This window comes from Equus caballus, chromosome 4 (assembly GCF_041296265.1).
Source record: "Equus caballus isolate H_3958 breed thoroughbred chromosome 4, TB-T2T, whole genome shotgun sequence".
Classification (NCBI taxonomy): domain Eukaryota; kingdom Metazoa; phylum Chordata; class Mammalia; order Perissodactyla; family Equidae; genus Equus; species Equus caballus.
Genome location: NC_091687.1, coordinates 3,240,328 through 3,252,775, shown reverse-complemented (window position 1 = coordinate 3,252,775; position 12,448 = coordinate 3,240,328). Strand labels below are relative to the sequence as shown.

The following is a 12,448-nucleotide window of genomic DNA, read 5'->3' as shown; positions in this document are numbered from 1 at the left end:
GGGAGTTAAACAGAATAATTTTGTTTTGATGCCTAAAGCACCCTTTTGCATAAGTTACTCCCTGACAGAAATTCCTGGCTATGAATTCTGACTTTAATATTGACTCAGGAATCCTGAAAGATTTCTCAAACTTGGCTACACTCGGCCCCCCACAGTGTATGATTTGCACAGGCCTGTGTCCAATGTATAGTGTCTGGTTGGACAACCTCTACAATAGAAGTTTATAGTATGGGAAAGGTGATCTGGAGACCCAGGAGAAGCACGCAGTTGAAAATCAGAGGCCGCTCTTAGAACGTCAGACCTGAGAGGGCGAGCTGTCAGGAGAGAAGAGGCAGAGCGTTGCTGCAGATGCTTGATGCTTAGTGTGAAGGGGGAGGACCCCTCCTGACAGGCTCACTTAGTTACGGTGGCGCCACGGCTCTCCGTCCCTTCCCTCCCCCAGGAGCTGTGGGACAGAAGGGCAGGGGGAAGTCAGGAGGACTCGGACTGTTGCTGCTGCACAAGGTAGATGGTTCTTTATGGCTTAACGTCATAGGCAAGAGAGAGTTCTAGTGCTTGTGATAGACGGACAAAGTAGGACCAGAGCTCTTCTCGCGGGCTGTGTTTTCTTGTGTCCTCAACCATATAGACGTAGGAGTATCGAGCAATCGTGCCTCACTCATGCTTGTTGAAAATCAAAAAGGCTTTACCTGGTTTTTAGTCTCTTTTTCGTGCACAGCCTATGAGATGGGGTAAAAGCAAAGTATCATGGCAGGATTGTTCACTTTTTTAAGAGAACAGTTGTCAAGGCCCAGACAAAATAATAAAGGATCCTCACATTTCCCTTCCTTTGCCCCATTCTCCCTTACCCCAGTCCACACACACAATCGTGTCTTTCTCACCACCTCCAGTGAAACCTCAAAAGGTCTAACACACGCATTCACCCTGTGCCATAAGCCTGACTGATGGGGCTACTTAATGCATCCTCTTTTCCAAGAGCTAATTTTGTTTTTACTGGTGAGAAGCTTTTCTGTGGCTTCAGTCAGTGTTCTCAAAGTATCTCGTGTGTCACTGCTCTCCAGACTTCAGGCAGTCAATAAACGAACATTCGAAAAATGTTAGTAGTTCTAGCTTGTGTCTAGTAGCAAAATAAGTAGCACTTCACATCTGCTATTTTAGTCATACTGTTTCAAACATGGCGACAGTCCATCGCTAAGTTAGAAGTGGGCGGGATTTAAGAGTGCGGGACAGGTGGTGCGCGGTGTGGCAGAACTCCTGCAGGGAGGGGAGCAGTGATTCCAGTCTGGGGACACTGGCTGCAGTGAGGTGAGCCCTGCTTCCCTGTGGGCTCCACGCACCGCCAGCAAGCTCAGCAGTCGCAGGCTCTCTGCTGAAGCCGCCCTCAGCCTCAGGACAGTGGGAGGGAGGCCTGCGGGCCAGGAGAGGCCGGCCGGGGGTCGTCTCTTCCTGCGGCCGCAAGGAGTGGTTCTTTGCTTGGTGAGCTGCACAACTTCCTCATCACAGGTCGGGTGGGAAGGATTTCTTGTTTGTGTTTGCATGTTTAAAACCTGGTCCTCTGAGGTACCTGTGGTGGTGATCTTTAGAGTGTCAGGAAATCTTCGTTTGTTTAGACAAGTTCATTTTGTAGTGGGTTCACGCTTGTTAACAAGTTCATCATTTGTCTGCCTTCTGTGTGTTTCCTGTAGATGCTGACGTGAGCGAGGAGTCGCCGCCCCCGCTCCCTGAAAGAACTCCCGAGTCCTTTGTGTTAGCAGGTGAGCGCAGCCCTCCCGCGCGCCGCATGTGTGGCTCGTCTTAATCTAGTTGCTGTTGAGTTCCATAATTAAATTCAAAACCAGCTTTGAATTGATATTGACGACTGTTTTTAATTTCTTCTATGAAAAATACTTCAAAATGATATTTTTTACTTGCTAAGATTGCTGAAATGGCTGCATTTATGTTAGATACCATAATTCAGTTCAATGCAGTTATAAATGTGTTTGCAATTTGGTGTCTTTTACTCATTAAAAATAGCACTTATTTATGAAAAGACATTCATTGCTTCACTCGGGGCCAGTCGAGCTAAGTAAACATTTAAGTTAGGTCATAGGTGGCCGTCACTTAGTTAGCGTTGAGGGACACTTAAGGCCACAAGGGTGTCAGTGAGAACTGGGAGAGAGTGATCCTACTTCAAAGCATTGATAATATATTTCTCCTCCTTCCCTTCTGGAAAAGAGTAAGAAGCAGCGTTAATATATTTACAGTGTCTGCTGCGCAGTGGAGGTGCTCACTGGTCTGATCTGAGTCACATTTTACCAATATTGTATTAATTTTAACTAGTTTTAAGAATGTTAAAAACGGTGAAGCTGTGTAGTTCGGTAGCTGTTGTTAGTGACGTCAGGTCAGTTCCAGCTCGCCGCCGTCCTGTGTCTGGCAGAGCGGAACCCTGCGTGGTCTGTCTGCACCCTCCTCTCCCCTTCTGGTCTAGAGACAGTGCTGCAGCTGCTGTTCACAAGGTTTTCGTGGCCTGTTTTTCACAAGTGGGTGGCCAGGTGCTTCTTCCTAGTCTGTCTAGGCTGGAAGCTCCACTGAAACCAGTAGCACAGCTTTCAGCGTCACAGCAACACGCAGCCACCACAGTATGACAACTACAGACGGGTGGTGTGGCTCCCTGACCGGGAAGTGAACCCCGGCCGAGGCGGTGAGCGCGCTGAATCTTAAACACTAGATGGGCAGGGCTGGCTGTACCTTAATAAAACTATATAAATAAGCCTCAGCCTGTCGCATCTGTGGGACACAGCTTATAATAAACTCTGGTGACTGAATTCGTTAAATTTTAAGGAAGGAAACTTAAAGGGATTTTCTTGAATTAATAGAAACTAGAAAATTTATGAAAGTGATAGTTTCTAAAAATCTATAGGATCTGTTTTATTACCCTAATGCAAGAAATTTCAAGAATTAAAGATGTTATTTTAATTGTAAGGTTTCATTTTTCTCAGATACGCCTGTAAGATCTGAATGGAGCGAACTTCAAAGCCAGGAACAGTCTCAACAAAAAAAATCTGAAGTGAGTCCTTTTGGGATTGGGATTGGAATTGGAATTTTTTTGCTGTTTTGTTTTGTTGATTTACCTTGCAGTTTGTTACAATAACTGTCACCTTAAGACTGTTAAAATCTAAGTTTTGATCAGCACTTCTTGCTCTAAGATTTCAGATGAAAAGCCTATATAAAATGTGAGATCTGAAACTTTTTAAAAGGGTACCATGGATCGTCATATGACCATCACTTTGGGGTGTTGTTTCCCCACGCTACTTTTGAAATTTGTAAATGATGCCATATTCTAAATCCTTTTGGGGGTACAAACAGAGCAGGAGTGACTGTTTCGGAGTCACGGTCCTGTCCGAGGGTTCGTGCCTTTCACTGTCACACCAGGTACATGGGCCTTCCCTTTGGTTTTTCTGGTCACGTGAGATTTTCTTTCACATTCAGGAAGTGTTTTGGTAGCTAAACATTTTACCTATGGGAAATACCAGTTTTCATCAATGTTAATATTTTTCATATTTCCCCCATATTTTAATATCCCTGAAATTGGGTACATCTTACAATTGATTAAGAAACACTGTGATAGGGGCTGGCCCAGTGGTGCAGCGGTTGAGTTTGCACGTTCCGATTCTTGGCGGCCTGGGGTTTGCCAGTTCGGATCCCGGGTGTGGACGTGGCACCGTTTGGCACGCCGTACTGTGGTAGGCGTCCCACATATAAAGTAGAGGAAGATGGGCACAGATGTTAGCTCAGGGCCAATCTTCCTCAGCAAAAAGAGGAGGACTGGTAGTAGTTTAGCTCAGGGCTAATCTTGCTCAAAAAAAAAAATAGAAAGAAAGAAACACTGTGATATACTTTAATGGGCACATAAAATAGTGGTCCTCTATAATAATGAAGCTTTGTCTGTAATCAGTGATAGCCCGATTTGATGAATGGTAGAGGGCTGGCAGATCACAGCTGTGTGTCTGTTCCTTCTCGTAGTCACTCCTGCACTCTGACTTTCCATCCAGAGGAGAAAGGAATTCCCTGGTCTTTTGACTCCCATATAGATACCATAACCTGTAAAAATTGTAAGCCTAGTTGAAAACATCAGTGTTTTCTTTGCTTTTGATGCTGAGAATCTTGATAGATTTTGATTTGTTGGGATATATACTCAAAACAGACCAAATTTTCTATTATTTGTGCATAAAAGGATGTATTGTAATAACTATTAAATGTCTTCCCCATAGGGCTTGATAACCCCTGGAAGTGAAAAATCTGGTAAGTTAGATGTTGTTCCGTTTTTGCTATAGATTAATTTCAATAAAACAGCATGTCTCATGGTGTACGCTATTTATTTGGTTGTTTCTGTATGTGAAAAAATGTAGGACAACTTCTAGAACCTCAATTATGCAATTTAGTTCTTACAAATTAATTACCAGATATTATTATTGACCTGGAAAATACAGCATTTACCATCAGTGGTTACAGGCTGATAGGAAAGAAATAATTTTTAAAATATGTTCCTGTATTTTCTTTTCTGTTGTTTATAAAACACTTAGAAGCTACATTTGACAATGATTTGAATAAATGCCCCAAATTAACCTAGATGATTGAATTGAGTCCCTAAAAATCAGTTGTTTTAGAAATCTTCCTTTTAGGACTTTTACATTTGTGATAACCAGTAGATTATGTAGCTCAACCCAGAGTTATAATGCCAAGTTAGAACATTTTTCTACTACGTTCCTTTTACTATCATGGTAAAAGTCACGTTGTCATGAATTCTTAGCGCTCGGTGGCCGTGTGAGCAGCTCGTGAACCGCCCTCGCCTGTGTGGCTCCCTCGACCCGGCTGCCGTTTCTGCCCGCCCTCCACCCTGCACCCCCTGCTCTCTCCCTGACTTGGGGCTCCGCTCCATCTCATAGACTCTCTTACTCTCCGCGTACGTTTCTGAGGCGACACTCTGAGGAACAGAGCAGAAGCTTTAGAGGCAGGCCCACGGGGACTGGAATCCCGTGTTTGCCGTTTTACTTGCTATGTGGCTTTGAGCAAGTCACCCAATCTTTTTGAGCCTCAGTTTCTTCTCTGTGAAATGGAGATGATAATAGTACGTGCCCAAGAGGATTGTTGTGAGGATTTGACTGAGTTAGTCCACATACACAGTGTCGAGCTCTGTGCCTTGCACATGACAGGCACTCAGGTGGTAGCCGTGCTCTGATTATTAGCTGTATTAGGTGGCTACTGCTGCTACTGCTGGACCCTGGATCATTCATTTTCTTAATATCTGTTAACTCCTTTCTGGTTTCTCTTCCTTTTCTATCCAATCTAGATACCATCCTCCATCACTCTAGGCACACTCACAGTTATCCTCAACTTTCTTGCTCCTATTTCCATACCATTTTATTTTATCCCTTGGAATCACTGAATGCCGCTGGGGAACATCACTCAGTCTCACCGATGGAGCCTGCAATTCTGGGGCTTCATCCACAGTTGGGCCCTCAGCTTTGCTTGGTTGTCTTAAGTGCTCTAGTTGGTACCATTTCTATTTCTCCTGAATTTTCCACATCTTTACCTTCTTCTGAAATCATCAGTCCCTCTAATTCTTCCTCAGATGACCTTTACTTCACTGAGAAAGTTGAGGTCTTTAGACGACATCATCTTTTTCTCCAAGAAGCCAGCCCTGAAGACTTGCCCACCTCTGTTTCATCTGCGTGCCTCTCCTCTCTGTCCCCCTTGCACTCTGTGCATAATTTTATAGGTAACTTGTCACGCTGCTCTAATAAACATGCTTGTCTGTCTGTCCTCCTAGACCAGGGGCTGGCAAACTGTGTCCCAGAGGCCTGATCTGCCTTTGAGCTGGACAAATGATTTTTACATTTTTAAAGAGTTGTTTAAAAAAAACCAACAAAGAAACAAAAATCAATGAAGAATATATGACAAAAACTGTATGTGGCTTGCAAAGCTTAAAGTATTTATTCTTTAGCCCTTTACAGAAGTTTACTGACCCCTGTCTACACTCTGAGCACCTAAGGACCAAGGACCATCTCTGATTTGACTTGTATTTCAGGTTTCCAGACACATTCCTTATGGGGTGTAGGCGACGTGAGAAAGGGTGTGAAAGAGTGAATGAATCATCGTAGTCAATTTCTTTTCTTCCTAATCTTATGCTTTTCTTCCTAATCTTATGCATTGATAATTAAATAAGTAACTAAAATTTAAGTTTAATAAAATTAAACTTTCAAAGAAAAGAATTATTGCTTTTAGGGGCAAATGGTAAGCCCATTAATTAACTCTGCACTTGCTGGCCTCTGCTTTCCATATAAAGGCATTTCAGTTGCAATGGTTGCCTTAGGACGCGGGCACCGAGCCCAGCTACGTTAAGGAAATGTAACATGCCCAGCCCCCGGTTTACTGAAGAGGGTAAGAGCGTGAGGAGAATCTCCACCACCTTGCAAACGCCTGGGTGCCCTCCAGAACACCTGACGTGATTTCCTGTGCTCACTACCCTTGCACTGTATTACCTGGGCCTCTAAAATTTCCATGCCCAAGAGAGAAAACTTGCTCTTTCAGCTCATTGCCCACGTTAAAGCCGTTAGAGGATTCTACATGGGACGCTGTCAATGACGGTGATTAACCACCGCTTTCTTTTGCATTTTAGATCATCTGGCAGGAGGTGTTCACACAGAGACTTGTACAGAGCGTCCATCTACTTTCAGTAACCAGAAAGATCAAGTACCAGAAAGTCCAACAGAAGCCACAGATATTGGTAATTTGTTTACTAAATAATTTTTTAATTTTTTTTATTTTTTGAGGAAGATTCGCCCTGAGCCAACATCTGCTGCCAATCCTCCTTTTTCGCTCTTTTTTTTTTTTTTTTTTTTTTTTGCTGAGGAAGACTGGCCCTGAGCTAACATCCATCCCCATCTTCCTCTACTTTATATGTGGGATGCCTACCACAGCATGGCCTGCCAAGTGGTGCCATGTCCACACCCGGGATCCGAACTGGCGAACCCTGGGCCGCCAAAGTGGAACGTGAGCACTTAACCGCTGCACCAGCAGGCCGGCCCCTACTAAATAATTTTAAAACTTGAATTATGTAGTTGATGCTGGCAAGAGTGAGAAAAGGTCATTTGCCATCATTCCAGGATTTCCTTAAGGCAAAGTATATGAACTTTGTGCGATGTTGTGCAATGATTTATTCAGGTTCTTAAATGAACTATCCAAAATAAATTAAGAGATGGTTTTTATTTATAGAGTTTGTTTAGTTTAAATTCTAAATTCCCATATGGAGATCTGTTTGTTCTAGAAAATAAGGATGTCTACAGACATGGTTTTAGTAGTGTGAAAATATTTCTGAACACTGACCAGTTATTGTGGTGGTTTGGTTATAGGTTTTGGTAATCGCTGTGGAAAACCCAAAGGACCAAGAGACCCACCTTCTGAATGGACATGATTCAGGGAGCTGAAAGACACTTTAAATTATACTGGAAAATGCAAGTGCCACTGAAAGCCAGATTCTAGTATTCCATCTTTAAAAGTGGGACTGACAGCAGTGTAGATTGTTACCTTAGTGTTGTTGGCTGGGACCATCTACCTGCCTTATGCTACACTTGGGAAGAGTATTACACATGGTTTATTTTGTAACTTCAAGTATTATTGCCTTAATGTCTCTTAACCCTGTTACACGCTGCTTGTAGACATGTTAATATAGTAATACTTTTATGAGAAATTGAGTCTAAAGACTACTCTTTTGCTAATGTTTTATCATGTATGCATTATTTTATATATGTACAGGGCAAGTAGGTATATAATTTGATAAAGTTACAGTCATAAAATATTATTAACAGAAGATGTAAGAAATTTCTGCATGGTCTAAATCTTTGTGTACCTTATTTGTAAATTATTTGCCCTGAAGTTTTAGAAAATAGTTTCTGAATTTTAAAATTGCTGGATTCATGCAGCCAGCATTGCAGGTTATCAGAGATCAAAGATTGTAATAATAATACATTTTGTAAATTGTAAGCAAAAAGTTATTTTTATATTATATACTGTCTAATTGTCCTTGTTTCCATCTAGTCACAGAGATCCAGTAAGTGCCTTGGAACAATGTTGAATTCTCTTAGCTTGTGTGTGTTACTCTAATATTTGAACTCAACTGGGATAGAAGACTATCAAAATACATGTATGTGTCAGGATATTTGACCTGCCATTAAAAAAACAAAGACAGTTTTACAGTGCCTGCTTGTCTTGGTTTTTCGTTCCCCGTTCCCGGGCACTTAGACTGAAACCCGCCTTCCCGCTGGCTCCATCTTACCGTAGAGTCCCGGGGGTGCGTGGGGCTCAGTCATTCGCACAGTGACTTGCTCGCATGTAACAGCCTCATGGGGCAGGGGGCTAAGGGTTTCGCCTGAGCCAGATTATGGGACTAGATGTTCTGAACGCAGAGGGCACTTGAAATAGTTGAGCCTGTGGATGCTGAGCTCTTGCGGGTGAAGGGCGACTGCAGGCGGCGCCTCCTTCTACCTTCCGGGTTGAATCTACAGCAGTTGGGAAGTTAAGTTCCTGCTCCCATTTGGATAACTAGGCGGACATGTCGGAAAGGGAGGGTTTCTTAAGTGCCCGGGATTCTGGCTCAGAAAGGGAAATCTCAGTTTTGAGATAACACCCAGCACCCGGGAGGTGATGTCCGGTCCACAGGTAGAAATAAAGATTTGGAATTGAGAAGAAATGTCCAGACTAGAGGTCAGTACTTGGGCATTAACACAGACAGGAATGAAACCAGGAGTGCACAAAATCCCCCGGGAGCATTTGATATTTAAAAGAATTTTTGCACTAATACGGTATATCTTCACATTTCTGTTTGTTAAAACATGATTTAGGTAAAAGGGGCAGTGTCGCCCACCTTGGTGCCTGGCCTCGCCGTTCTCCCATCACCTGTGCCGGTCACCTCATTGACTCTGCACTCGAGGTTCCAGTGGCTTCCGTCCTACTTCCTGACTTCCTCCAGACTGATCTTCCTAAAAGGCCAATCTGATCTGCCCTTGGCTTTTTCTTTTTTAAAAAAAGAAAAAAGATTGCCACTTGAGCTAACATCTGTTGCCAATCCTTTTTTTTTCTTTTCCTTTTTCTCCCCAAAGCCCCCCGGTAATAGCTGTATATTCTAGTCATGGGTCCCTCTGGTTGTGGCATGTGGGATGCTGCCTCAGCGTGGCCTGATGAGCGGTGCCATGTCTGCGCCCAGGATCCGAACCGGTGAAACCCTGGGCCTCTGAAGCAGAGTGCACAAACTCCCCCACCCCGCGCTCATAACGTTTTCTCATTGTAACTTCTCCCTAAAAAATCCATACTGGTTTTTCATTGCCTATGGTAACGTTTCTTCAAAATGCGGCCCAGGTTCTCCTGCACTAGAGTTATGTAGGAAGCACCCTTAGCACTTGGGTTCCAGGGTCCTGCTCTGAGCCTGAGTTAGCATGGGGCAAGGAATCTATGCTTTGGACAGGCAGCCCAGGTGATTCTGGTGCATGATGAAACTGGAGGCCCGAGCCCGCAGGGTCAAGTCCACACGAAGCAGATTCTGCAAGCCCCTGATCTGAGATCCATCTGCTGCTAACCTGTCGCCTGTTCTCCGCCGACACCTGTGCTCCAGCTGTGTGGGCTGCTGAGTCTCCTGAGCCCCCGCAGCTTACTCGGACTGTCCCCTGTGTCTCGAAGACTCGTCTTCGTGCTTGTTCTGATGAGCCCTACTCACCTGTCAGGACTTAGTTCGAGTGTTACTTTTGTTAAACCCCTCAGCTCGTCCTGTTTTCCACCCAGTCAGTCACCCATGCCCTCTGTGTCTCTACCGTACCCTAGTCATTTATCAATCTCCTTAGACTTGCTCCTCTACTGAACGAGCTCCTTGAGAGAAATGACTGTGGTACTGAGTGGAAATGTTGGCATATACCTACTTTAAACCAGCTACATGTGCAAAGTAGAACTAATTTTGAATGTTTTAAGTATTTTCTTAAACATTGCCCTAACATAGAGTAGACATAAATGCTGGTGGAATAGATGAATTGAATCCAAGAGCGTAGCACGTGTTCAGGTGGCTAGTCCGTACCTGGTTTTGATTTATATTCCAAACCACCCTTCTGTTAAGTCTGTGTATTTTCTTTAATACCTCTTGACAGAAGAGTTAAGGAACCACGTACATGCTCTCTTGCAGTGAAGCTCACAGTAGGTTGTTCATCCACAGGGAGCGAGCTCGTAAGCGCAGAGTGGTTGAAAACATCCACCAACTCTGAGGACGTGGCCAGGAACACAGCCATGGTTTCCAAACAGAATATTTGGCTCTGTTCTGAAGACGTCTAAACAGTTAGTAAGAACGTTTTCATAATTAAACTAAAAAGAGAGAATTTGTGCTAAATGTGAAAAGGAGCAATAAGAAGAATTAGTACAATTTGCAGTCAAGCTTTTGAGAGAAATTCAAGTGAAGAATTACATCTTAATTACTATTTAGGCCTAAAGTGTATTCTGATTGTAATATTTTTGCTGAAATGTATATTTGGTAGTCTTGATTGCAATGCATGGAATCATTCTAGTTGAATCCTAAATATAGGATTAAATTGAATTAAATCATTGTCGTGCTAGTTTTGGGGAAGTTCTTGCTGCCTTTGTATTCTTACACAGATATCTCCTAATTACCTGCTTTTAGTGATGTTATTTTAGATATCAAACATTCCGATTCTATTAGTAGCTTTCTAAATAAGGAGATGTGAATTAATTACAGTTTTTAATACTGTATTCTCTAGCTCTGGGTCTTTGTTACACAGCTCTTAAAGGCCAGAAGCGCATATTTTCATTCTGGCAGATGGAGAATTGTAAAAGCTTTAGTGAAGATTTTGGCACATACGCACTCAATAAGCAGTCGTTGCATATTATGCTAAAAGTACAGAGTAGATCCAATTTTGAGTATAAACTGTATGTTCTTAACAGATTTGCTGCACTCTGTTTCCTCTGCGATTTGTCTTTAAGGTGCACAAATCCTGTGAGGTCTGCAAATGGCCGGTACTTAGGCCGTGAACAGTTGGCCAGGGGAAGCCGCGGTGCTTGGGTAGCTCCAGGAGCTGTGTCTGGGTTCTGAACCACAAGTCTGGGCTTCGTGGAATTGGTGGGGTGCGGGAATTCCAAAGATGCCAGTCATTTTGCATCTTTTTGAGATAACATGACGCAGGTACTGTTACATGATTTAATGTAGTAATTTGTGACTTGAGAACTCTCTTGCCAATATTTCAGCAAGAATCTCTTCTTTAGCTACTGCACATTTATACCCAAATAGCCACACATTAAACAGAAAAATAGACGTTTCTCCTTAAAATATTATGGTTGTTTTACCAGTAATTTTTTTTCCACAGTTACAAAATTTTTTTTCAGTGAGGCCTTTCAAGATCCACTCTCAGCCACTTTTGTTTTTTTTGAGGAAGATTAGCCCTGAGCTAACATCTGCTGCCAATCCTCCTCCTTTTGCCGAGGAAGACTGGCCCTGAGCTTACATCCATGCCCATCTTCCTCTACTCTATATGTGTGTTGCCTACCACAGCATGGCTTTTGCCAAGTGGTGCCATGTCCGCACCCGGGATCCCAAGTGGTGAACCCCGGGCTGCCAAAGCGGAATGTGCGCACTTAGCCGCTGCACCACCAGAGCGGCCCTCAGCAACTTGAATACGCAATACAGTATTATTAGCTATTATCACCATGCTGTACTTTACTTCCCCATGACTTATGTTATAACTGGAAGTTCGTACCTTTTGAGCCCCTTCACCCCTTTTGCCCACCCCCCAAATATTATGTTTTTCTGGTTGAAAAATTCTTCAGTAGGATTAAGTTTAATAAGTACACAAATGCCTAGACTATCTATACGTCTGTGATATTTTAAAATATTGCCCCTTTAAATTTTAGCTGTATCTACTTGGATATAATTTACTAGTATATTTCTGGGGGCCAGCCCTGTGGTCGAGTGGTTAAGTTCGTGCACTCCGCTTTGGCAGCCTGGACATGGCACCGCTCATGAAGCCGTGCTGAGGCAACATAGCTCAACCAGAAGGACCTACAACTAGAATATACAACTATGTACTGGGGGGGCGGGGTTTGGGGAGAAGAAGAAGAAGAAGAAAAAAGAATGGCAACAGATGTTAGCTCAGGTGCCAATCTTTAAAAAAAAGAAATATTTCCAATACCTTCTAAAACTAAAATGTGAAGAAGCATTTAAATAACTTACTGTATTAAATATAAAATCTAAGTATTTAGCATTTCTCATTGTATTTGAAGTACATGGTAATATTTTCATGCGGCTTCTGTGCAAAACACTTAAAATACCAACCTAAATACTACATATGTCTTAGGATTTGAAAGATGTTGAGATTAACATTAGAAAAACTTGTTTTTAAATTAAAATTCTATATATACACAT

General features: G+C 42.9%; 1 protein-coding gene across 2 annotated transcripts in view; it reads left to right on the top strand.

Annotated features, from left to right (window-relative positions):
• The window catches only part of PTPN12 (protein tyrosine phosphatase non-receptor type 12), an 89,247-nt gene extending 81,010 nt beyond the window's left edge, over positions 1-8,237 (top strand). The window contains exons 14-18 of one of the 2 annotated variants that reach the window (XM_023638824.2): positions 1,686-1,754; positions 2,979-3,046; positions 4,251-4,281; positions 6,659-6,766; positions 7,392-8,237. In XM_023638824.2, the coding sequence (XP_023494592.1) occupies positions 1,686-1,754; positions 2,979-3,046; positions 4,251-4,281; positions 6,659-6,766; positions 7,392-7,453 (338 nt within the window). In that variant the 3' untranslated portion in view covers positions 7,454-8,237. Of the gene's footprint in view, positions 1-1,685; positions 1,755-2,978; positions 3,052-4,250; positions 4,282-6,658; positions 6,767-7,391 lie in introns of those variants that run through there. The other variant, XR_002807302.2, reaches the window with a different exon arrangement.
• Positions 8,238-12,448: the final 4,211 nt, after the last annotated feature.